At 47.0% G+C, this 25,325-nt stretch overlaps 1 protein-coding gene across 4 annotated transcripts in view; it reads right to left on the bottom strand.

Moving 5' to 3' along the window:
* vav3b (vav 3 guanine nucleotide exchange factor b) overlaps window positions 1-25,325 on the bottom strand; it is a 120,184-nt gene that overhangs the window by 20,588 nt on the left and 74,271 nt on the right. For all 4 annotated transcript variants that reach the window (XM_046322344.1, XM_046322347.1, XM_046322345.1 and 1 more), the window contains exons 20-24: window positions 20,360-20,490; window positions 9,043-9,108; window positions 8,544-8,578; window positions 8,238-8,354; window positions 1,288-1,375 (exon numbers count right to left, since the gene is read on the bottom strand). In XM_046322344.1, coding sequence (XP_046178300.1) covers window positions 1,288-1,375; window positions 8,238-8,354; window positions 8,544-8,578; window positions 9,043-9,108; window positions 20,360-20,490 — 437 coding nt within the window. The remainder of the gene's footprint in view (window positions 1-1,287; window positions 1,376-8,237; window positions 8,355-8,543; window positions 8,579-9,042; window positions 9,109-20,359; window positions 20,491-25,325) is intronic.

The raw sequence follows: 25,325 nt of genomic DNA, 5'->3' as shown, positions 1-25,325 counted from the left end.
AGCATTACACCACTAAACTAGAAACGTGGGAGGATTTGACAGCACAGTGCCGCTAAACTAGAAACATGTGGGAGGATTTGACAGTACTGCTCCACTAAACTAGAAACATGGGAGGATTTGACAGTACTGCTCCACTAAACTAGAAACACGGGAGGATTTGACAGCACAGCGCCACTAAACTAAAAAAAAAAAAAAAAAAAAAAAATAAATAAAAAAATTGCCATTTAGCAGACGCTTTTATCCAAAGCGACTTACAGTCATGTGTGCATACATTCTACGTATGGGTGGTCCCGGGGATCGAACCCAATACCCTGGCGTTACAAGCGCCATGCTCTACCAACTGAGCTACAGAAGGACTAGAAACGTGGGAGGATTTGACAGCATTACACCACTAAACTAGAAACGTGGGATGATTTGACAGCACAGCGCCACTAAACTAGAAACACGGGAGGATTTGACAGCACAGCGCCACTAAACTAGAAACATGTGGGAGGATTTGACAGCACAGTGCCACTAAACTAGAAACATGTGGGAGGATTTGACAGCACAGCGCCACTAAACTAGAAACATGTGGGAGGATTTGACAGCACAGCGCCACTAAACTAGAAACATGTGAGAGGATTTGACAGCACAGCGCCACTAAACTAGAAACACGGGAGGATTCGACAGCACAGCGCCACTTGCGTCATGACAGCAACAGTAGAGACCAGAGAAATTGATGTTCATCTCTCACCACGTTAATGTCATCAGATACTCTAACAAAATATATTTCTGCAAAAACAAATCAATGTTAGCTAGCTAGCTACGTTTAACCTCGTTGAATGTGCGTTTACAATGTTTCCAATTTGAGTTTGTGTGGTTGTTGGTTTAGCTTTCTGTAACTTTATAGCAAGTACAGTCTGCATGTGTAGGTGCTTATTGCGTCATAATTGCAAGGTGTCCTGATGTGTGTGTGTGTGTGTGTGTGTGTGTGTGTGTGTGTGTGTGTGTGTGTGTGTGTGTGTGTGTGTGTGTGTGTGTGTGTGTGTGTGTGTGTGTGTGTGTGTGTGTGTGTGTGTGTGTGTGTGTGTGTGTGTGTGTGTGTGTGTGTGTGTGTGTGTGTGTGTGTGCGTGCGCGTGCGTATCGGGGAGGTTCCCATCTTTTCCAACTGTCCAATATCTGGTTTTAGGATGTCCTTCTAGCCAAACAGAAAAGAGTATTACACAACGCTGTGGTATAATTCTGTATACTGTATCGTATATATACTGTATCGCTAAATTGCAAAGTGGGACCAAAACATGACATACCAACACAGTCTTAAACAGCCTGGTCTCTGCGATGTAAAAGCATTCATTCTTTGTCAGGATCTTGATGTGTTTGACATCGTCGTTGAACCTGTGGGCAGAAAATGGCTAGGCTTTAGCTATTCAAACCAAAATGTTATTCATCACATTAGCAGAATACAACAGTGAAATGCTTTACTTACAAGCCCTTAATAACCAACAATGCAGTTTTGGGATTTTTTAAATATTTTTTAAATACAGTTGAATTCGGAAGTTTACATACACATTTCTTGTTAACAAACTATAGTTTTGGCAAGTCGGTTATTACATCTACTTTGTACATGTAATTTTTCCAACAATTGTTCACAGGTTATTTCACTTATAATTCACTGTATCACAATTCCAGTGGGTCAGAAGTTTACATACACTAAATTGACTCTACCTTCAACCAGCTTGGAAAATTGCAAAAAATGACGTCATGGCTTTAGAAGCTTTTGATAGGCTAATTGACATAATTTAAATCAACCATGACCTCAGAAAAAAAATTGTAGACCTCCGCAAGTCTGGTTCATCCTTGGGAGAAGTGTCCAAATACCTGAAGGTACCACATTCATCTATTCAAACAATAGTATGCAAGTATAAACACCATGGGACCACGCAGCCATCATACCGCTCAGAAAAGGAGACGCATTCTGTCTCCAAGAGATTAACGTACTTTTGTGCGAAAAGTGCAAATCAATCCCAGAATAACATCAAAGGACCATGTGAAGATGCTGGAGGGTACAAAAGTATCTATGGGTCCTATATCGACCTGAAAGGCCGCTCAGCAATGAAGAACCACTGCTCCAAAACCGCCATAAAAAAGCCAGACTACGGTTTGCAACTGCACATGGGGACAAAGATTGTACTTTTTGTAGAAATGTCCTCTGGTCTGATGAAACAAAAATAGAACTGTTTGGCCATAATGACCATCGTTATGTTTGGAGGAAAAAGGGGGAGGCTTGCAAGCCTAAGAACACCATCCCAACCGTGAAGCACGGGGGTGGCAGCATCATATTGTGGGGGTGCTTTGCTGCAGGAGGGACTGGTGCACTTCACAAAATAGATGGGGTCATGAGGAAGGAAAATGATGTGGATATTTTGAAGCAACATCTCAAAATATCAGTCAAGAAGTTAAAGCTTGGTCACAAATTAGTCTTCCAAATGGACAATGACCCCAATCATACTTCCAAAGTTGTGGCAAAATGGCTTAAGGACAACATAGTCAAGGTATTGGAGTGGCCACCATGTAAACTTCTGACCCACTGGGAATGTGATGAAAGAAATAAAAGCTGAAATAAAAAATTATCTTCTATTATTCTGACATTTAACATTCTTAAAATAAAGTGGTGATCCTAACTGACCTAAGACAATGCATTTTTACTTGGGTTAAATGCCAGGAATTGTGAAAAACTGTGTTTAAATGTATTTGGCTTCGGTGTATGTACATTTTCGACTTCAACTGTAAATAAAAGTAGCGAGGCTATATATACAGGGGGTACCGGTACAGAGTCAATGTCAGGTTAGTTCTTAAAGTGACTATGCATAGATAATAAACAGAGAGTAGCAGCAGCGTAAAGGGGGGGGGGTCAACGCAAATAGTCTGGGTAGCCATTTGATTGTCTGTTCAGGAGTCTTATGGCTTGGGGGGGTAGAAGCTGTTTAGAAGCCTCTTGGACCTAGACTTGGTGCTCTGGTACCGCTTCCCGTGCTGTAGCAGAGAGAACAGTCTATGACTAGGGTGGCTAGAGTATTTGAACATTTTTAGGGCCTTCCTCTGATACCGCCTGGTATAGAGGTCCTGGATGGCAGGAACCCCCAGTGATGTACTGGGCCGTTCACACTACCCTCTGTAGTTCCTTGCGGTGGGAGGCCAAGCAGTTGCCATATCAGGCAGTGATGCAACCAGTCAGGATGCTATCGATAGCGCAGCTGTAGAACCTTTTGCGGATCTGAGGACCATGCCACATCTTCTCAGTCTCCTGACTGGGTTAGGTTTTGTCGTGCCCTCTTCATGAATGTCTTGGTGTGCTTGGACCATGATAGTTTGTTGGTGATGTGGACACAAAGGAACTTGAAGCCCTCAACCTGCTCCGCTACAGCCCCGTCGATGAGAATGGGGGCGTGCTCGATCCTCCAGGTCTCTGACCTCCTCCCTATAGGCTGTCTTGTTTTGATCAGGCCTACCACTATTGTGTCATCGGCAAACTGAATGAAGGTGTTGGAGTCGTGCCTGGCCCTCCAGTCATGAGTAACTTTAACCAAATGGGCTAACTCAGACTTGTGTGTGCTGGACACCCATAGAGTCCACCTTGACAACCATAGAGTCCACCTTGACAACCACAGTGTCCACCTTGACAACCATAGAGTCCACCTTGACAACCATAGAGTCCACCTTGACAACCATAGACTGCACCATAGAGTCTACCATAGTCAACCATAGAGTCCACCTTGACAACCATAGAGTCCACCTTGACAACCATAGAGTCTACTACGGCTTGAATGCCACTGGCTGGAGAGCTGTGTCCCATTACCAGACACCATTTCCGAGGTCCTCGACTCTGCTCTACTTCATAGTCTGTAGCCCATAGACCGTAGCCGAATAACTGGTTCCGGTTGGAGCGAGTGGTCGCATCTGCACGTCGCTCCAACGGGTAGTATAACTTTTTCATTATATTTCATTATATCACAACGGTTTGATTTGTCTTATCTTAGCAATTTCTTCTCAGCTAGCTACATAGCCGTCTTTGTATCAAAGATAATTGCGTAATTATCGTATTTCGCCGTCCTAACGTAGTCTTCACTAGCCAGCTAGCTAACGTCCACTGATTAGCTGCACTGAGAAACTATTACTATTACACTCAACTGAACGACTTGATTAGTTTAGTGTTAGCTACCTACATAGCTGTCTTTGCTGTCTTCGTATCATCGTTTCCAAGATAATTGTGTTGTTTAGGTTTAGAGTGTGTAGTCTTAGAGTGATTATCTTAACTTACCGAGGTTAGCTAGCCAGCTATTTGTCGTCCTTAACGTAGGTGACTCTGCTAGCTAGCCAACGCTAGCCAACGTCTTCTGTATAGAACTCAACTACCCGGTCGCATTCACAGGTTGTATCACTTTTTCACTTCATTTCATTACAGTACAACGGTTTGATTTGTTTGATCGTAGCTTGCTACATAGCTAGCTACATAGCCGTCTTTGTATCAAAGATAATTGTGTAGTCTAGAGCGATTTTCTAGGTTCGCTAGCCATCTATTGTCGTTCTTTTAACGCAACGTAACGTAAACAACACTGCTAGCTAGCCTGCTAGCCCCCGAATAGCAACACTGCAGAAACTATTACACTCAACGGAACGACTTGATTAGTGTAGTGTCAACAACGCACCCACTGCCAGCTGGCCTACTTCAGCAGTACTGTATCATTTTAATCATTTTAGTCAATAAGATTCTTGCTACGTAGCTTAACTTTCTGAACATTCGAGACGTGTAGTCCACTTGTCATTCCAATCTCCTTTGCATTAGCGTAGCCTCTTCTGTAGCCTGTCAACTATGTGTCTGTTTATCCCTGTTCTCTCCTCTCTGCACAGACCATACAAACGCTCCACACCGCGTGGCCGCGGCCACCCTACTCTGGTGGTCCCAGCGCGCACGACCCACGTGGAGTTCCAGGTCTCCGGTAGCCTCTGGAACTGCCAATCTGCGGTCAACAAGGCAGAGTTCATCTCAGCCTATGCCTCCCTCCAGTCCCTCGACTTCTTGGCACTGACGGAAACATGGATCACCACAGACAACACTGCTACTCCTACTGCTCTCTCTTCGTCCGCCCACGTGTTCTCGCACACCCCGAGAGCGTCTGGTCAGCGGGGTGGTGGCACCGGGATCCTCATCTCTCCCAAGTGGTCATTCTCTCTTTCTCCCCTTACCCATCTGTCTATCGCCTCCTTTGAATTCCATGCTGTCACAGTTACTAGCCCTTTCAAGCTTAACATCCTTATCATTTATCGCCCTCCAGGTTCCCTCGGAGAGTTCATCAATGAGCTTGATGCCTTGATAAGCTCCTTTCCTGAGGACGGCTCACCTCTCACAGTTCTGGGCGACTTTAACCTCCCCACGTCTACCTTTGACTCTTTCCTCTCTGCCTCCTTCTTTCCACTCCTCTCCTCTTTTGACCTCACCCTCTCACCTTCCCCCTACTCACAAGGCAGGCAATACGCTCGACCTCATCTTTACTAGATGCTGTTCTTCCACCAACCTCACTGCAACTCCCCTCCAAGTCTCCGACCACTGCCTTGTATCCTTTTCCCTCTCGCTCTCATCCAACACCTCCCACACTGCCCCTACTCGGATGGTATCGCGCCGTCCCAACCTTCGCTCTCTCTCCCCCGCTACTCTCTCCTCTTCCATCCTATCATCTCTTCCCTCCGCTCAAACCTTCTCCCACCTATCTCCTGATTCTGCCTCCTCAACCCTCCTCTCCTCCCTCTCTGCATCCCTTGACTCTCTATGTCCCCTATCCTCCAGGCCGGCTCGGTCCTCCCTCCCGCTCCGTGGCTCGATGACTCATTGCGAGCTCACAGAACAGGGCTCCGGGCAGCCGAGCGGAAATGGAGGAAAACTCGCCTCCCTGCGGACCTGGCATCCTTTCACTCCCTCCTCTCTACATTTTCCTCCTCTGTCTCTGCTGCTAAAGCCACTTTCTACCACGCTAAATTCCAAGCATCTGCCTCTAACCCTAGGAAGCTCTTTGCCACCTTCTCCTCCCTCCTGAATCCTCCGCCCCCTCCCCCCTCCTCCCTCTCTGCAGATGACTTCGTCAACCATTTTGAAAAGAAGGTCGACGACATCCGATCCTCGTTTGCTAAGTCAAACGACACCGCTGGTTCTGCTCACACTGCCCTACCCTGTGCTCTGACCTCTTTCTCCCCTCTCTCTCCAGATGAAATCTCGCGTCTTGTGACGGCCGGCCGCCCAACAACCTGCCCGCTTGACCCTATCCCCTCCTCTCTTCTCCAGACCATTTCCGGAGACCTTCTCCCTTACCTCACCTCGCTCATCAACTCATCCCTGACCGTTGGCTACGTCCCTTCCGTCTTCAAGAGAGCGAGAGTTGCACCCCTTCTGAAAAAAACCTACACTCGATCCCTCCGATGTCAACAATTACAGACCAGTATCCCTTCTTTCTTTTCTCTCCAAAACTCTTGAACGTGCCGTCCTTGGCCAGCTCTCCCGCTATCTCTCTCTGAATGACCTTCTTGATCCAAATCAGTCAGGTTTCAAGACTAGTCATTCAACTGAGACTGCTCTCCTCTGTATCACGGAGGCGCTCCGCACTGCTAAAGCTAACTCTCTCTCCTCTGCTCTCATCCTTCTAGATCTATCGGCTGCCTTCGATACTGTGAACCATCAGATCCTCCTCTCCACCCTCTCCGAGTTGGGCATCTCCGGCGCGGCCCACGCTTGGATTGCGTCCTACCTGACAGGTCGCTCCTACCAGGTGGCGTGGCGAGAATCTGTCTCCTCACCACGCGCTCTCACCACTGGTGTCCCCCAGGGCTCTGTTCTTGGCCCTCTTCTATTCTCGCTATACACCAAGTCACTTGGCTCTGTCATAACCTCACATGGTCTCTCTTATCATTGCTATGCAGACGACACACAATTAATCTTCTCCTTTCCCCTTCTGATGACCAGGTGGCGAATCGCATCTCTGCATGTCTGGCAGACATATCAGTGTGGATGACGGATCACCACCTCAAGCTGAACCTCGGCAAGACGGAGCTGCTCTTCCTCCCGGGGAAGGACTGCCCGTTCCATGATCTCGCCATCACGGTCGACAACTCCATTGTGTCCTCCTCCCAGAGCGCCAAGAACCTTGGCGTGATCCTGGACAACACCCTGTCGTTCTCAACTAACATCAAGGCGGTGGCCCGTTCCTGTAGGTTCATGCTCTACAACATCCGCAGAGTACGACCCTGCCTCACACAGGAAGCGGCGCAGGTCCTAATCCAGGCACTTGTCATCTCCCGTCTGGATTACTGCAACTCGCTGTTGGCTGGGCTCCCTGCCTGTGCCATTAAACCCCTTCAACTCATCCAGAACGCCGCAGCCCGTCTGGTGTTCAACCTTCCCAAGTTCTCTCACGTCACCCCGCTCCTCCGTTCTCTCCACTGGCTTCCAGTTGAAGCTCGCATCCGCTACAAGACCATGGTGCTTGCCTACGGAGCTGTGAGGGGAACGGCACCTCAGTACCTCCAGGCTCTGATCAGGCCCTACACCCAAACAAGGGCACTGCGTTCATCTACCTCTGGCCTGCTCGCCTCCCTACCACTGAGGAAGTACAGCTCCCGCTCAGCCCAGTCAAAACTGTTCGCTGCCCTGGCCCCCCAATGGTGGAACAAACTCCCTCACGACGCCAGGACAGCGGAGTCAATCACCACCTTCCGGAGACACCTGAAACCCCACCTCTTTAAGGAATACCTAGGATAGGTTAAGTAATCCCTCTCACCCCACCCCCCCTAAGTTTTAGATGCACTATTGTTAAGTGACTGTCCCACTGGATGTCATAAGGTGAATGCACCAATTTGTAAGTCGCTCTGGATAAGAGCGTCTGCTAAATGACTTAAATGTAAATGTAAATGTAACTGGACAATGTCTGACACATCCCAAAAAACACCGTTTGAATGGCTAACTGACCACGGGAGTGTCCAATGACACGGCAGTTAAATCCTGGTTCTGTTTGGAACAGCTGAAGTCGTCATTTCCTGCTCCACATAGAACATGGAAGGTTAAAACACAGTCCCAAAAAATATTTCAGACTATCAATGGCTCTTGAACAGGACAGTGTGACATGACAGTTACACCATGGTCCTGGAAGTGAAGAACATGCCCCTGCTTGCACACACACACACACACACACGTCCCGGCCCCAGGTCCACTTACTTGATACTGATGGCATACTCGTTAGACTCTCTGGTCCGGTGTCTGATCAGGAAGGTGCTGTTCTCTCTGTCCATCAGCTTTACCGTCGCCTCCTGCCTCTCCATTGGCCCTGCAAACCTGACCATGAGAAAACCATGAGATAAACATCACACAACCAACACACAACCATCAGACAACCATCAACCAACAATCACACAATCAACACACAATCATTCGACAATCACAAACAGTCCACAAATAACCATCGGAAACCCAGTAACAATGACATTATTATTCCTAACATATAAGAGTTGCTGTTTCACCTACCACAGCTGGGCTGAATAATCCACAGGTTTGGGTACCTGGGAGGGACAGTGAGAAACACAGTTATGTCCAGCTATATGAAATCAATGCAGACAAGTAGAGGTCATCTGCAGTAATGAGCAATCACCTGTGTAGAACGTAGGCATTAGAAAGGGTTTGTGAAGGCTTATGAAAGTTTATGAAGGCTTATGAAGTTTTATGAAGGCTTATGAAGTTTTATGAAGGCTTATGAAGTTTTATGAAGGCTTATGAAGTTTTATGAAGGCTTATGACGTTTTATGAAGGCTTATGAAGTTTTATGAAGGCTTATGAAGTTTTCTGAAGGCTTATGAAGGCTTATGAAGTTTTATGAAGGCTTATGAAAGTTTATGAAGGCTTATGAAGGCTTATGAAGTTTTATGAAGGCTTATGAAGGCTTATTAAGTTTTCTGATGGCTTATGAAGTTTTATGAATGCTTCATTAAGCCTTTAAATGAGTTGTTAAATTAGCATCTATACTTACACATGGGCATGGCCTAACGGCATCGCTGGGAAAGGAGCCAATCTCTCTCGTCGCCAAGATCTTGCCCTGCAACGGCACATGGCTGTTAGTTAATCACATTACATTAGTCTGGGAGCAACATCCATCCCCTCCTCCTCCCCCATTGCTTCTATAAACCATCCCTTCGCTCCTCCTTCTCCCCCATTGCTTCTATAAACCATCCCTTCTCTCCTCCCCCATCGCTTCTATAAACCATCCCTTCTCTCCTCCCCCATCTCTTCTATAAACCATCCCTTCGCTCCTCCTTCTCCCCCATCGCTTCTATAAACCACCCCTTTGCTCCTCCTTCTCCCCATCGCTTCTATAAACCATCCCTTCTCTCCTCCCCCATCGCTTCTATAAACCATCCCTTCCCTCCTCCTTCTCCCCCATCGCTTCTATAAACCATCCCTTCCCTCCTCCTTCTCCCCCATCGCTTCTATAAACCATCCCTTCCCTCCTCCTTCTCCCCCATCGCTTCTATAAACCATCCCTTCCCTAAACCTCCTTCTCCCCCATCGCTTCTATAAAACTATAAACCATCCCTTCCCTCCTCCTTCTCCCCCTTCGCTTCTATAAACCATCCCTTCTCTCCTCCCCCATCGCTTCTATAAACCATCCCTTCTCTCCTCCCCATCGCTTCTATAAACCATCCCTTCCCTCCTCCTTCTCCCCCATCGCTTCTATAAACCATTCCTTCTCTCCTCCCCCATCGCTTCTATAAACCATCCCTTCTCTCCTCCCCATCGCTTCTATAAACCATCCCTTCCCTCCTCCTTCTCCCCCATCGCTTCTATAAACCATCCCTTCGAACACAGTTTGAGACGGTTAGGGACGGTCTCTAAAAGGTGAAGGTGCAATCTTTATCAGCATCATAAAACCTTATATTGCAGTTAGGGACAGTCTCTAAAAGGTGGCGGAGCAATCTTTATGAGCATCATAAAACCTTATACTGCAGTTAGGGACCGTCTCTAAAAGGTGGCGGAGCAATCTTTATCAGCATCATAAAACCTGATAGTATTTCTACCACAAAATATACATCCACACTGAACTCTTATCAAAAACATGTTAGGTCGAACTGGACATTTTGCATGGAAAATCTTTCAATTAAAAAAAATATATATACAGTGGGGCAAAAAAGTATTTAGTCAGCCACCAATTGTGCAAGTTCTCCCACTTAAAAAGATGAGAGAGGCCTGTAATTTTCATCATAGGTACTCTTCCACTATGACAGACAAAATCAGAAAAAAAATCACAAAATCACATTGTAGGATTTTTAATGAATTTATTTGCAAATTATGGTGGAAAATAAGTATTTAGTCAGCCACCAATTAATTAGGCCAGATTTCAAGTTTTCATAACAGTATTTTTGGGTGCCGATTTGCCGATTTTAAAATATTTTTGTATTTTTTTACACCTTTATTTAACCAGGCAAGTCAGTTAAGAACACATTCTTATTTTCAATGCCAGCTTAGGAACAGTGGGGTTAACTGCCTGTTCAGGGGCAGAACAACACATTTTCACCTTGTCAGCTCGGGGTATTCAATCTTGCAACCTTAACTAGTCCAACGCAATAACGAACCTGCCTCTCTTTCATTGCACTCCACAAGGAGTTACGCGAATGCAGTAAGCCAAGGTAAGTTGCTATCAAGCGTTAAACTTATCTTGTAAAAAACAATCAATCATAATCACTAGTTAACGACACATTGTTGATGATATTACTAGATATTATCTAGAGTGTCCTGTGTTGCATATAATCTGACTGAGCATACAAGTATCTAAGTATCTGACTGAGCGGTGGTAGGCAGAAGCAGGCGTGTAAACTTTCATTCAAACAGCACTTTCGTGCGTTTTGCCAGCAGCTCTTCATTGTGCGTCAGGCATTGCGATGTTTATGACTTCAAGCCTAAACAGCAAGCCTAACAACTCCCGAGATGAGGCTCGTGTTACCGAAGTGAAATGGCTAGCTAGTTAGCGCGCACTAATTGTCGATGTGTTCCTGGTTCGAGCCCAGAGAGGAGCGAGGAAAGGGACGGAAGCTATACTGTTACACTGGCAATACTAAAGTGCCTATAAGAACATCCAATAGTCAAAGGATAATGAAATACAAATGGTATAGAGGGAAATAGTCCTATAATTCCTATAATAACTACAACCTAAAACTTCTTACCTGGGAATATTGAAGACTCATGTTAAAAGGAACCACCAGCTTTCATATGTTCTCATGTTCTGAGCAAGGAACTGAAACGTTAGCTTTCTTACATAGCACATATTGCACTTTTACTTTCTTCTCTCAACACTTTGTTGTTGCATTATTTAAACCAAATTGAACATGTTTCATTATTTACTTGAGGCTAAATTGATTTTATTGATGTATTATATTAAGTTAAAATAAGTGTTCATTCAGTATTGTTGTAATTGTCATTATTACAAATAAATAAATAAAAAACATTAGCTTTTATGGCCCTCCAATAATCGGTATCGGAAAAATCATAATCGGTCGACCTCTACTACAGACACCCTGGTTCGAATCCAGATTGTGATTGGGAGTCCCATAGGGCGGACCAGTGCCCCTTTATTACAGTATGAAGTGTGTCTCAGCCCCTTTATTACAGTATGAAGTGTGTCTCAGCCCCTTTATTACAGTATGAAGTGTGTCTCCGCCCCTTTATTACAGTATGAAGTATGTCTCCGCCCCTTTATTACAGTATGAAGTGTGTCTCCGCCCCTTTATTACAGTATGAAGTGTGTCTCCGCCCCTTTATTACAGTATGAAGTGTGTCTCCGCCCCTTTATTACAGTATGAAGTGTGTCTCAGCCCCTTTTTAGTGTAAATATAGTTTTCTTCGTTTTTTTTCTGTATATATTTCTAGGCCCTCTCCTATTCTCACTATACACCAATATTTTAATCTCACTTTCCAACTAGAGCTGAATATACTCTCCTGCAACCCGCATCACCCAATGTGGTACGGATCTGCTTTTTCTATACTTTACTCTAGAACCAGAACCCCCATCAGAAGCTAGCCAGCTAACTAGCTACTAGCTAGTACTCAGTTAGCCATTGCTAGCGGTCTTCAAAGCTAACTAGGACACCAGCGCGACATCAACCCTCACGACGCCAGGACAGCGGAGTCAATCACCACCTTCGGAGACACCGAAACCCCACCACTTTAAGGAATACCTAGATAGGATAAAGTAATCCTTCTCACTCCCCCTTTAAAATATTTAGATGCACTATTGTAAAGTAAGGTTGTTCCACCCTAAGGTAAAATATTTAAGATGCACTTAAATGTAAATGTAATGTAAATTGTATTACAGTGAAGTTGTTCTTTATTACAGTATGAACTGGAATGTCTTTTAGTGTAATATAGGTTTTTTTCTGTATATATTTCGCACAAGTAGAGCTGAATATATTGAGCACATCAGACTGCTTTTTCTCCGGATTCCTACCGCAAGCTCTGAACCTTTACACCGGATCATCGCAACTAGCTAGCTGCAATCCGAGTGGCTATTCCTGGCTAACGTCTCTGTCCCAAAACAAGCACCAATTAGCCTTGAGCTAGCCTCGAGCTAAGCCCATCTCCCGACTAGCCGAAGAGGCCCAACAATACCTCTTTTGCCAATTGGCCTGGACCCTTTACTGCCGACACGGAGCCCCGCCGATCCATCACGACTGGTCCGCCGACATAATCGTCCGAGGTGGTTTCAACAGGCTTTTTCGTTGCGACATCGCCAAAGATCCATCTGCCGGCCAAGGCCCGCGAGCTTTCTGAAACGCTGTGTCTCCAGCTCACCTAGCGTACTAGAGCACCTGTAGCATACTCCTGGGCTACAATTACCCGGGCCCACGACCGGTCTGTCGATGTCACCGCATGAAGAGGAATAAACAGACTCACCCCATCGCGACGTCCCCCAAAGTTGGGTTAACTCTCTAGCCCTCGCTATCTCCCTGCTTGCTAATTCGGCCTGCTAACGGCTAGCTTGTCTAGCCCGGGCCTACGAACTGTTAGCTTGTTAGCACAGGCCTGCTAACCATCTGAATCACTGCATCCCAAACACTCTGAACCCATTTACTTTCTATCTCTTTTTTATTTTTATTTTGTTTATACCTTCCGGAAACCTGCCTCACCCACTGTGGTACGGAATCGCTGTTACTTTTAATTTTAATTTTATTTTTATGACACACTCAAGAACCTCCAGACGCTAACCAGCTAACTAGCTACAAGCTATTTAGTCATTGTTAGTTAAAAAAAAAAAAAAACTGGATAACACTCGCCAGCCCAGCCCCCCCTGCCCCATCCACCGCTGCCCCCTGGACACTGATCTCTTGGCTACATAGCTGACGCACACTGGACTGTCCATTAATCACGGTACTCCACTCTGCTTGTTTGTTTTATCTGTCGGCCCAGTTGCCTAGTCAACGCCATTTTACCTACTGTTTGTTGTGCTAGCTGATTAGCCTCGCCCACTGTTTTTAGCTAGCTTTCTCAATTCAACACCTGTGACTACTGTATGCCTCGCTGTATGTCTCTCTCAAATGTCAATATGCCTTGTATACTGTTAGTTATCATTGTTTTAGTTCACAATGGAGCCCCTAGATCCACTCTGCATACCTGTGTTACCTCCCTTGTCCCACCCCCCACACATGCGGTGACATCACCCATTACAACCAGCATTTTCCGAGATACAACCTCTCTCATCATCACCCAGTGCCTGGGCTTACCTCCGCTGTACCCGCACCCCACCATACCCCTGTCTGCGCATTATGCCCTGAATATATTCTACCATGCCCAGAAACCTGCTCCTCTTATCCTCTGCCCCCAACGCTCTAGGCGACCAGTTTTGATAGCCTTTAGCCGTACCCTCATACTACTCCTTCTCTGTTCCGCGGGTGATGTGGAGGTAAACCCAGGCCCCGCATGTCCCCAGGTACCCTCATTTGTTGACTTCTGTGATCGAAAAAGTCTTGGTTTCATGCATGTCAACATCAGAAGCCTCCTCCCTAAGTTTGTTTTACTCACTGCTTTAGCACACTCTGCTAACCCTGATGTCCTTGCCGTGTCTGAATCCTGGCTCAGGAAGGCCACCAAAAATTCAGAGATTTCCATACCCAACTATAACATCTTCCGTCAAGATAGAACTGCCAAAGGGGGCGGAGTCGCAGTCTACTGCAGAGATAGCCTGCAAAGTAATGTCATACTTTCCAGGTCCATACCCAAACAGTTTGAACTACTAATCTTGAAAATGACTCTCTCCAGAAACAAGTCTCTCACTGTTGCCGCCTGCTACCGACCCCCCTCAGCTCCCAGCTGTGCCCTGGACACCATTTGTGAATTGATCGCCCCCCATCTAGCTTCAGAGTTCATTCTGTTAGGTGACCTAAACTGGGATATGCTTAACACCCCGGCAGTCCTACAATCTAAGCTAGATGCCCTCAATCTCACTCAAATCATCAAGGAACCCACCAGGTACAACCCTAACTCTGTAAACAAGGGCACCCTCATAGACGTCATCCTGACCAACTGGCCCTCCAAATATACCTCTGCTGTCTTCAACCAGGATCTCAGCGATCACTGCCTCATCGCCTGTATCCGCCACGGAGCCGCAGTCAAACGACCACCCTCATCACTGTCAAACGCTCCCTAAAACACTTCTGTGAGCAGGCCTTTCTAATCGACCTGGCCCGGGTATCCTGGAAGGACATTGACCTCATCCCGTCAGTTGAGGATGCATGGTCATTCTTTAAAAGTAACTTCCTCACCATTTTAGATAAGCATGCTCCGTTCAAAAAATGCAGAACCAAGAACAGATACAGCCCTTGGTTCACTCCAGACCTGACTGCCCTCGACCAGCACAAAAACATCCTGTGGCGGACTGCAATAGCATCGAATAGCCCCCGTGATATGCAACTGTTCAGGGAAGTCAGGAACCAATACACGCAGTCAGTCAGAAAAGCTAAGGCCAGCTTTTTCAGGCAGAAGTTTGCATCCTGTAGCTCCAACTCCAAAAAGTTCTGGGACACTGTGAAGTCCATGGAGAACAAGAGCACCTCCTCCCAGCTGCCCACTGCACTGAGGCTAGGAAACACGGTCTCCACCGATAAATCCATGATTATCGAAAACTTCAATAAGCACTTCTCAACGGCTGGCCATGCCTTCCGCCTGGCTACTCCAAACTCGGCCAACAGCTCCGCCCCCTCCGTAGCTCCTCACCCAAGCCTCTCCAGGTTCTCCTTTACCCAAATCCAGATAGCAGATGTTCTGAAAGAGCTGCAAAACCTGGACCCGTACAAATCAGCTGGGCTTGACAATCTGGACCCGCTATTTCTGAAACTATCTGCCGCCATTGTCGCAACCCCTATTACCAGCCTGTTCAACCTCTCTTTCATATCGTCTGAGATCCCCAAGGATTGGAAAGCTGCCGCAGTCATCCCCCTCTTCAAAGGGGGAGACACCCTGGACCCAAACTGTTACAGACCTATATCCATCCTGCCCTGCCTATCTAAGGTCTTCGAAAGCCAAGTCAACAAACAGGTCACTGACCATCTCGAATCCCACCGTACCTTCTCCGCTGTGCAATCTGGTTTCAGAGCCGGTCACGGGTGCACCTCAGCCACACTCAAGGTACTAAACGATATCATAACCGCCATCGATAAAAGACAGTACTGTGCAGCCGTCTTCATCGACCTCGCCAAGGCTTTCGACTCTGTCAATCACCATATTCTTATCGGCAGACTCTACAGCCTCGGTTTTTCGGATGACTGCCTTGCCTGGTTCACCAATTACTTTGCAGACAGAGTTCAGTGTGTCAAATCGGAGGGCATGCTGTCCGGTCCTCTGGCAGTCTCTATGGGGGTGCCACAGGGTTCAATTCTCGGGCCGACTCTTTTCTCTGTGTAGATCAATGATGTTGCTCTTGCTGCGGGCGATTCCCTGATCCACCTCTACGCAGACGACACCATTCTATATACTTTCGGCCCGTCATTGGACACTGTGCTATCTAACCTCCAAACGAGCTTCAATGCCATACAGCACTCCTTCCGTGGCCTCCAACTGCTCTTAAACGCGAGTAAAACCAAATGCATGCTTTTCAACCGATCGCTGCCTGCACCCGCATGCCCGACTAGCATCACCACCCTGGATGGTTCCGACCTTGAATATGTGGACATCTATAAGTACCTAGGTGTCTGGCTAGACTGCAAACTCTCCTTCCAGACCCACATCAAACATCTCCAATCGAAAATCAAATCAAGAGTCGGCTTTCTATTCCGCAACAAAGCCTCCTTCACTCACGCTGCCAAGCTTACCCTAGTAAAACTGACTATCCTACCGATCCTCGACTTCGGCGATGTCATCTACAAAATGGCTTCCAACACTCTACTCAGCAAACTGGATGCAGTCTATCACAGTGCCATCCGTTTTGTCACTACTAAAGCACCTTATACCACCCACCACTGCGACTTGTATGCTCTAGTCGGCTGGCCCTCACTACATATTCGTCGCCAGACCCACTGGCTCCAGGTCATCTACAAGTCCATGCTAGGTAAAGCTCCGCCTTATCTCAGTTCACTGGTCACGATGGCAACACCCATCCGTAGCACGCGCTCCAGCAGGTGTATCTCACTGATCATCCCTAAAGCCAACACATCATTTGGCCGCCTTTCGTTCCAGTACTCTGCTGCCTGTGACTGGAACGAATTGCAAAAATCGCTGAAGTTGGAGACTTTTATCTCCCTCACCAACTTCAAACATCAGCTATCCGAGCAGCTAACCGATCGCTGCAGCTGTACATAGTCTATAGGAAAATAGCCCACCCATTTTCACCTACCTCATTCCCATACTGTTTTTATACTGTTTTTATTTATTTATTTTTCTGCTCTTTTGCACACCAATATCTCTACCTGTACATGACCATCTGATCATTTATCACTCCAGTGTTAATCTGCAAAATTGTATTATTCACCTACCTCCTCATGCCTTTTGCACACATTGTATATAGACTGCCCATTTTTTTTTCTACTGTGTTATTGACTTGTTAATTGTTTATTCCATGTGTAACTCTGTGTTGTCTGTTCACACTGCTATGCTTTATCTTGGCCAGGTCGCAGTTGCAAATGAGAACTTGTTCTCAACTAGCCTACCTGGTTAAATAAAGGTGAAATAAAAAATAAAATAAAAAAATTACAGTATGAAGTGTGTCTCCGCCCCTTTATTACAGTATGAAGTTTGTCTCCGCCCCTTTATTACAGTATGAAGTGTGTCTCCGCCCCTTTATTACAGTATGAAGTGTGTCTCCGCCCCTTTATTACAGTATGAAGTGTGTCTCCGCCCCTTTATTACAGTATGAAGTTTGTCTCCGCCCCTTTATTACAGTATGAAGTGTGTCTCCGCCCCTTTATTACAGTATGAAGTGTGTCTCCGCCCCTTTATTACAGTATGAACTGTGTCTCCGCCCCTTTATTACAGTTTGAAGTGTGTTTCAGCCCTGTGCAACTCCTCTTCAAAACATACATTAGATTGAAAAGTGAATCTGAAGCCCATCTCGATTATTCATTCAGCTTAATAACATTTCATCTGAAAGCTGTGGAGAGCCCCTCTCTATTTGTTACGCCCTCGTAAGCGTCTGATAAAGATTAAACTTATTACCCTGGTGCAGTAAACAGGAGCCAGCCTGAAGGATCAAATTAAATTACATTGATTGATTACATTGTCCTGGTTGGCACAGGGAGGGGGGGAGAGAGAGAGAGAGAGAAATAGAGAGAGAGAGAGAAAGTGAGAGAAAGAGAAAGAGAAAGAGAGAGAGAGAGATAAAGAGAGAAAGAGAAAGAGAAAGAGAGAGAAAGAGAGAGAGAAAGAGAGAGAGAGAAAGAGAGAAAGAGAGAGAAAGAGAGAGAAAGAGAAGAGAGAAGAGAGAGAGAGAGAGAGAAAGAGAGAGAGAGAGAGAGAGAGAGAGAGAGAGAGAGAGAGAGAGAGAGAGAGAGAGAGAGAGAGAAAGAGAGAGAGAGAGAGAGAGAGAGAGAGAGAGAGAGAGAGAGAGAGAGAGAGAGAGAGAGAGAGAGAGAGAGAGAGAGAGAGAGAGAGAGAGAGAGAGAGAAAGGAAGAAAGAAAGAAAGAAAGAAAGAAAGAAAGAAAGAAAGAAAGAAAGAAAGAGAGAGACTAGTGATATAATTGCCTTCAGGATAGAACAGGGGATATGAAATCTCAATGTTCTGTAATCCTATCCTTTAGAACCCTTGGGGGAACCCGTTGGAAGATTAAGTATCCTTATTAGAACGTCGTTATGGATACTGAAGGGAGGGATAAAATAAGCACATTTGCAAATGTGCATTATCATTCACCAAATTCGGAGTACGCAACCCCCCCCCCCTCCCTGGGGACATGGCCTATACAGAGTTCATGGCAACCACGCCAAACTTTCACACTTTTCAACTCGACTCTTCGTCCAGTAGGATTATTAATGGTCTCCTGGCAACCATTTCAGAGCCACGTTGTGTATCAGTTCGTGAGAGATCAGTGAGAGATCAGTGAGAGAACAGTGAGAGATCAGTGAGAGATCAGTGAGAGATCAGTGAGAGATCAGTGAGAGATCAGTGAGAGATCAGTGAGAGATCAGTGAGAGATCAGTGAGAGATCAGTGAGAGATCAGTGAGAGATCAGTGAGAGATCAGTGAGAGAACAGTGAGAGATCAGTGAGAGATCAGTGAGAGATCAGTGATCAGTGAGAATCAGTGAGAGAGTCAGATCAGTGAGAGATCAGTCAGTGAGAGATCAGTGAGAGATCAGTGAGAGATCAGTGAGAGATCAGTGAGAGATCAGTGAGAGATCAGTGAGAGATCAGTGAGAGATCAGTGAGAGATCAGTGAGAGATCAGTGAGAGATCAGTGAGAGATCAGTGAGAGATCAGTGAGAGATCAGTGAGAGATCATCCCGCACTTTTGTATACTTTTTTTTAAGCCAGTAGTTCTGAAAGTAGAACTCACGAGACAAAAGTGGTCCCTGAAAATGGTGTACTTCGTCACACACGTGCACCACGTCAGGTGATCCATTCAATTCAATGCAAGGGCCTTTATTGGCTTGGGAAACACATGTTAACATTGACAAAGCAAATTAAGTAGAAAATAAACAAAAGGGAAATAAACTTCAATTGATTAATCAAACAAACAAAGAGAGAGAAACTAAACTGAATCAGACACAAGGACTCTGCATAGACGGATGGAACACATTCTCACACAGGCACATCAGTGACCGTCTAATGTGACCATATTATAGCCATACTGTCACCATTGATCTCTCTCTCTCCCTCGCTCTGCTGTGTGTGCATCTTGCTAGCCGTCGCTCATTCGGCGAGGGGGCTGGAAAGTCATTGGCAGAAACTCAAATTGCTAGGAGGTGGCCCACGTGGAGGAATTGGCCCCGCAGAGCATGCAGAAAACAGTCGCTTTCAAACTAGTAATTACGTTGCTAATTGGGGTCTAAATAAAAAAGTAATTCTGTATAAATTACACATTGACATGTCCTGCCCAAGCGGGAGGTTTAAAAAATACAAGTCGCCAAAAATACTCTATTTATTTTTTATAAAACTAACAAATGGTGACAGTATGGCTCTAATATAGTCACATTAGACAGTCACTAATGTGCCTGTGTGTGAGAATGTGTTACAGTTCCATCCTTCTCTCCAGAGTCCTTCTCTGCAGAGTCCTTGTGTCGGATTCAGTTTAGTTTCTCTCTCTCTCTCTGTGTGTAGCACTTGATTAATCAATTTAAGTCACTAATTGGCTAGATCAACTTCTCTGCTCTCACAGATCTAATCAGAAGAGGCAAGGAAGACAACAGATAGCATTCACACCACCACACACCACATTCCTCATGCACAGCAGGAGTTTCATCACTCCAGGCTGAAGAAATCAATTGACAGAGCTGTGCGTGTCTGGGTTACCAACTACCGCCCACTATCTCCTCTTAATGCTGACCTCTATGTAACGGTTCTGTGATGATTCACCTGGAATGAACTGGAAGAGCATGACGGCTGAATGTGTGGGTTAAATCCCAGCACTTAATGAGGAGCGAGGTCTTTCTCTCTCTCTCTCTCTCGCACGGAACACGCACACGCAAACACACACACACACACACACACACACACACACACACACACACACACACACACACACACACACACACACACACACACACACACACACACACACACACACACACACACACACACACACACACACACACACACACACACACACACACACACACACACACACTCCTTCTCGTCTGATTGAGTCGTCACCCACCTGCCACCAGGAGCTGTGTAGGTCGGCACAGATGAGCTCGATGATGTCTCCAGCATGGATGGTCAACGGAGGGGCACTCTGGGGAGAGGGGATGCCACAGTAGTCTCTGATCACCAGCATCCTAGGGAGACCTGGAGACAGAGGAGGGGAGAAGACACATGCTGAGACAGGGCTATGGTAGACTCAACAGCCTTGGTTTCCCAAATGATTGCCTCGCCTGGTTCACCAACTACTTCTCAGACAGTGTCAAATCTGAGGGCCTGTTGTCCTGACCTCTGGCAGTCTCTATGGGGTTACCACAGGGTTAAATTCTCGGGCCGACTCTTTTCTCTGTATATATCAATGATGTCGCTCTTGCTGCTGGTGATTCTCTGATCCACCTCTACGTAGACCACACCATTCATTCTGTATACATCTGGCCCCTCTTTGGACACTGTGTTGACAAACCTCCAAACGAGCTTCAATGCCATACAACTCTCCTTCCGTGGCCTCCAACTGCTCTTAAATGCTAGTAAAACTAAATGCATGCTCTTCAAACGTTCGTTGCCTGCACCCGCCCGCCCGTCTAGCATCACTACTCTGGACGGTTCCGACTTAGAATATGTGGACAACTATAAATACCTAGGTGTCTGGTTAGACTGTAAACTCTCCTTCCAGACTCACATTAAGCATCTCCAATCCAAAATTAAATCTAGAATCGGCTTCCTATTTCGTAACAAAGCATCCTTCACTCACACCGCCAAACATACCCTCGTAAAACTGACTATCCTACCGATGCTCGATTTCGGCGATGTCATCTACAAAATAGTTTCCATAGTCTACTCAGCAAACTGGATGCAGTCTATCACAGTGCCATCCGTTTTGTTACCAAATCACCTTCTACCACCCACCCCTGCGACCTGTATGCTCTAGTCGGCTGGCCCTCGCTACATATTTGTCTCCAGACCCACTTGCTCCAGGTCATCTATAAGTCTATGCTAGGTAAAGTTCCGCCATATCTCAGCTCAATGGTCACGATAACAACACCCACCGGTAGCACGCGCTCCAGCAGGTGTATCTCACTGGTCATTCCCAAAGCCAACACCTCTTTTGGCCTCCTTTCCTTCCACTTCTCTGCTGCCTGTGACTGGAACGAATTGCAAAAATCACTGAAGTTGGAGACTTATATCTCCCTCACTAACTTTAAACATCAGCTATCTGAGCAGCTAACCGATCGCTGCAGCTGTACATAGCCTATCTGTAAATAGCCCATCCAATCTACCTACCTCATCCCCATATTGTTATTTACTTTTCTGCTCTTTTGCACACCAGTATTTCTACTTGCACATCATCATCTGCACATCTATCACTCCAGTGTTAATTTAGTAACTCATTTTGAGTAACTCTGTGTTGTTGTTTGTGTCGCACTGCTTTGCTTTATCTTGGCCAGGTCGCAGTTGTAAATGATAACTTGTTCTCAACTAGCTTACCTGGTTAAATAATAGTGAAATAAAAATACAATTAAATAAATAGAGCTGGGGACAGACAGAGGAAAGGACATATGACTTCTAGATGGCCAGAGTCGCTCCCCTCCTCAACACCTCTGATGTCTTTTCCTTCCAAAACACTTGGGTGTGCTATCTCTGACAAACTGTCTCGTTATCGCTCTTAGAACCATCTTCTGGACACTAACCAGTCAGGCTCCAAGACGGGTCACTCAAAGGAAACTGCTCTCCTCTGTGTCACAGAGGCTCTCTTCACTGCCAGAGCGGACTCTCTCCTCTGTGTCACAGAGGCTCTCTTCACTGCCAGAGCGGACTCTCTCCTCTGTGTCACAGAGGCTCTCCACACTGCCAAAGCTGACTTTCTCTCCTCTGTGTAACAGAGGCTCTCTGCACTGCCAAAGCGGACTCTCTCCTCTGTGTCACAGAGGCTCTCTTCACTGCCAAAGCGGACTCTCTCCTCTGTTCTCATCCTCCACTCATCTATCCTCTGCCTTAAACAAGGTGAACCATCAGATCCTCCTCTCCACCCTCTCAGGGCTGGGCGTCTCAGGGCTGGGTGTCTCAGGGCTGGGCGTCTCAGGGCTGGGCGTCTCAGGGCTGGGCGTCTCAGGGCTGGGCGTCTCAGGGCTGGGCGTCTCAGGGCTGGGCGTCTCAGGGCTGGCCGTCTCAGGCTCTGTCAGATCCTCCACTCCACCCTCTCAGGAGGGGGTGTCTCAGGGCTGGGCGTCTCAGGCTCTGTCAGATCCTCCTCTCCACCCTCTCATGGCTGGGAGTCTCAGGCTCTGTCAGATCCTCCTCTCCACCCTCTCAGGCCTGGACATCTCAGACTCTGCCCCCCCTCCACCCTCTCAGGGCTGGGCGTCTCAGGCTCTGTTAAATCCTCCACTCCACCCTCTCAGGCCTGGGCATCTCAGGCTCTGCCTCCCCTCCACCCTCTCAGGGCTGGGCGTCTCAGGCTCTGTCAGATCCTCCTCTCCACCCTCTCAGATCTGGGAGTCTCAGGCTCTGTCAGATCCTCCTCTCCACCCTCTCAGGCCTGAGCATCTCAGGCTCTGCCTCCCCTCCACCCTCTCAGGCTCTGAACACTCCTGGATTGCATCCTACCTGGCAGGGCGCTCCTACCAGATGGTGTGGAGAGTATCTGTGTATCTCAGCTTGGATGGATGTCGGCCCACCACCCCAACCTCAACCTCGACAAGATGGAACTGCTCTTCCTTCCGGGCAAGGCCTGCCCCGCTCAAAGACCTCTCCATCACTGTCTCCACGATGCGAAGAACATTGCCGTGACCATGGAACACATCCTGTCGTTCTCAAACATCAACAACATCAAAAACAGTGACTCACTCCTGCAGGTTCGTGCTCCACAACATCTGTAGATTACAACGTTTCCTAAAACAGGAAAAGGTGCATGTTCTAATCCAGGCACTTGTCATCTCCCATCTGGAACTGGATCTAATGCAACTCTCTGCAACTCTCTGTTGGCTGGGCTCTGCGCTTCTGCCATCAAACCCCTTCAACTCACTGTTGGCTGGGCTCTACGCTTCTGCCAATCAAACCCCTTCAACTCTCTGTTGGCTGGGCTCTGCGCTTCTGCCATCAAACCCCTTCAACTCGCTGTTGGCTGGGCTCTACGCTTCTGCCATCAAACCCCTTCAACTCTCTGTTGGCTGGGCTCTGCGCTTCTGCCATCAAACCCCTTCAACTCGCTGTTGGCTGGGCTCTACGCTTCTGCCAATCAAACCCCTTCAACTCTCTGTTGGCTGGGCTCTGCGCGTCTGCCATCAAACCCCTTCAACTCGCTGTTGGCTGGGCTCTACGCTTCTGCCATCAAACCCCTTCAACTCTCTGTTGGCTGGGCTCTGTGCTTCTGCCATCAAACCCCTTCAACTAATCCAGAACGCTGCATCCTGCCTGGTGTTCAACCTTCCCAAGTTCTCTCATGTCACCCCACTCCTCAGCACACTACACTGGTTTCTAGTCGAAGCTCGCATCCACATCAAGACCTTGGTCCTTACCTATGGAGCAGCAAGAGGAACTGCCCCTCTCTACCTTCAGGCTATGATCAAACCCTACACTGACCTCAGCTAGACTAAAGACACCTGCCAGACAGACAAGGCCTACTACTCTCCCCCAGTCTACTCCCAAAGCACTTAAACACATTTACCTTCCAGCCATAGTCCTCTTTAGCGTGGTCCCAGATCTGTTTCTGCTGTCATAACCACCTCCTATGGTCATTTTTGTGACAATGACTATTTTAGTGAGCTGGACAAGAGCATAAACAGATCTGGGACCAGGCTAACAGTCTTCACTCCTATTAAAACCAGTGATGCTGTCCTCAGATGACTGAACTATCGTGGCAACAGGCCACGCATGTGCTGTTTAATAAGAACAATATAAAAGCCAATAAGCATAACAGTCTGCCTTTTCTGCCTGCCTGTCTTTCTCATGAAGAGATTAAGTTACGAATATTAATTTTCTCTCTAAGCGACTCAGGCAGGCATAACTCTATTGCTGAGCTCAGAGTAGAGGGGCACAGGCAAGGGCACAGAGAGAGGCTGAAGAGTTTAACAGAGGTAAGGGCACAGGGAGAGGCCGAAGAGTTTAACAGAGGTAAGGGCACAGAGAGAGGCTGAAGAGTTTAACAGAGGTAAGGGCACAGAGAGAGGCTGAAGAGTTTAACAGAGGTAAGGGCACAGAGAGAGGCTGAAGAGTTTAACAGAGGTAAGGGCACAGAGAGAGGCTGGACAGTTTAGACGTGGGCGTTCTCCTATCCCTGCCCAGGCTTTTCTTGTGGAATCCACCCACTACAATCCATCTGTCTCCACTACACGCTGTCCTTCCTCCCTGGCTCCCACCGTAGACTAGAGATAAAGGCCTTCCTCCTTGGCTCCCACCGTAGACTAGAGATAAAGGCCTTCCTCCCTGGCTCCCACCGTAGACTAGAGATAAAGGCCTTCCTCCCTGGCTCCCACCGTAGACTAGAGGTAAAGGCCTTCCTCCCTGGCTCCCACCGTAGACTAGAGGTAAAGGTCTTCCTCCCTGGCTCCCACCGTAGACTAGAGGTAAAGGCCTTCCTCCCTGGCTCCCACCGTAGACTAGAGGTAAAGGCCTTCCTCCCTGGCTCCCACCGTAGACTAGAGATAAAGGCCTTCCTCCCTGGCTCCCACCGTAGACTAGAGATAAAGGCCTTCCTCCCTGGCTCCCACCGTAGACTAGAGATAAAGGCCTTCCTCCCTGGCTCCCACCGTAGACTAGAGATAAAGGCCTTCCTCCCTGGCTCCCACCATAGACTGGAGGTAAAGGCCAATCTATTAGCACTGGATTCTTAGAGAGTGGATTGAATTGTGTTCCATCAGTGTGGATGTTGAGATGATTTACTATGTGATCAAGTGTTCTTCATCATCGTCATCTGGTGAACCCTTCTCCTGAAGAGCTACTTGGCGAACCCTTTTCCTGAAGAGCTACTTGGCAAACCCTTCTCC

Source organism: Oncorhynchus gorbuscha, linkage group LG22 (assembly GCF_021184085.1).
Source record: "Oncorhynchus gorbuscha isolate QuinsamMale2020 ecotype Even-year linkage group LG22, OgorEven_v1.0, whole genome shotgun sequence".
NCBI lineage: Eukaryota > Metazoa > Chordata > Actinopteri > Salmoniformes > Salmonidae > Oncorhynchus > Oncorhynchus gorbuscha.
This window is presented reverse-complemented; position numbering and strand designations above follow the sequence as displayed.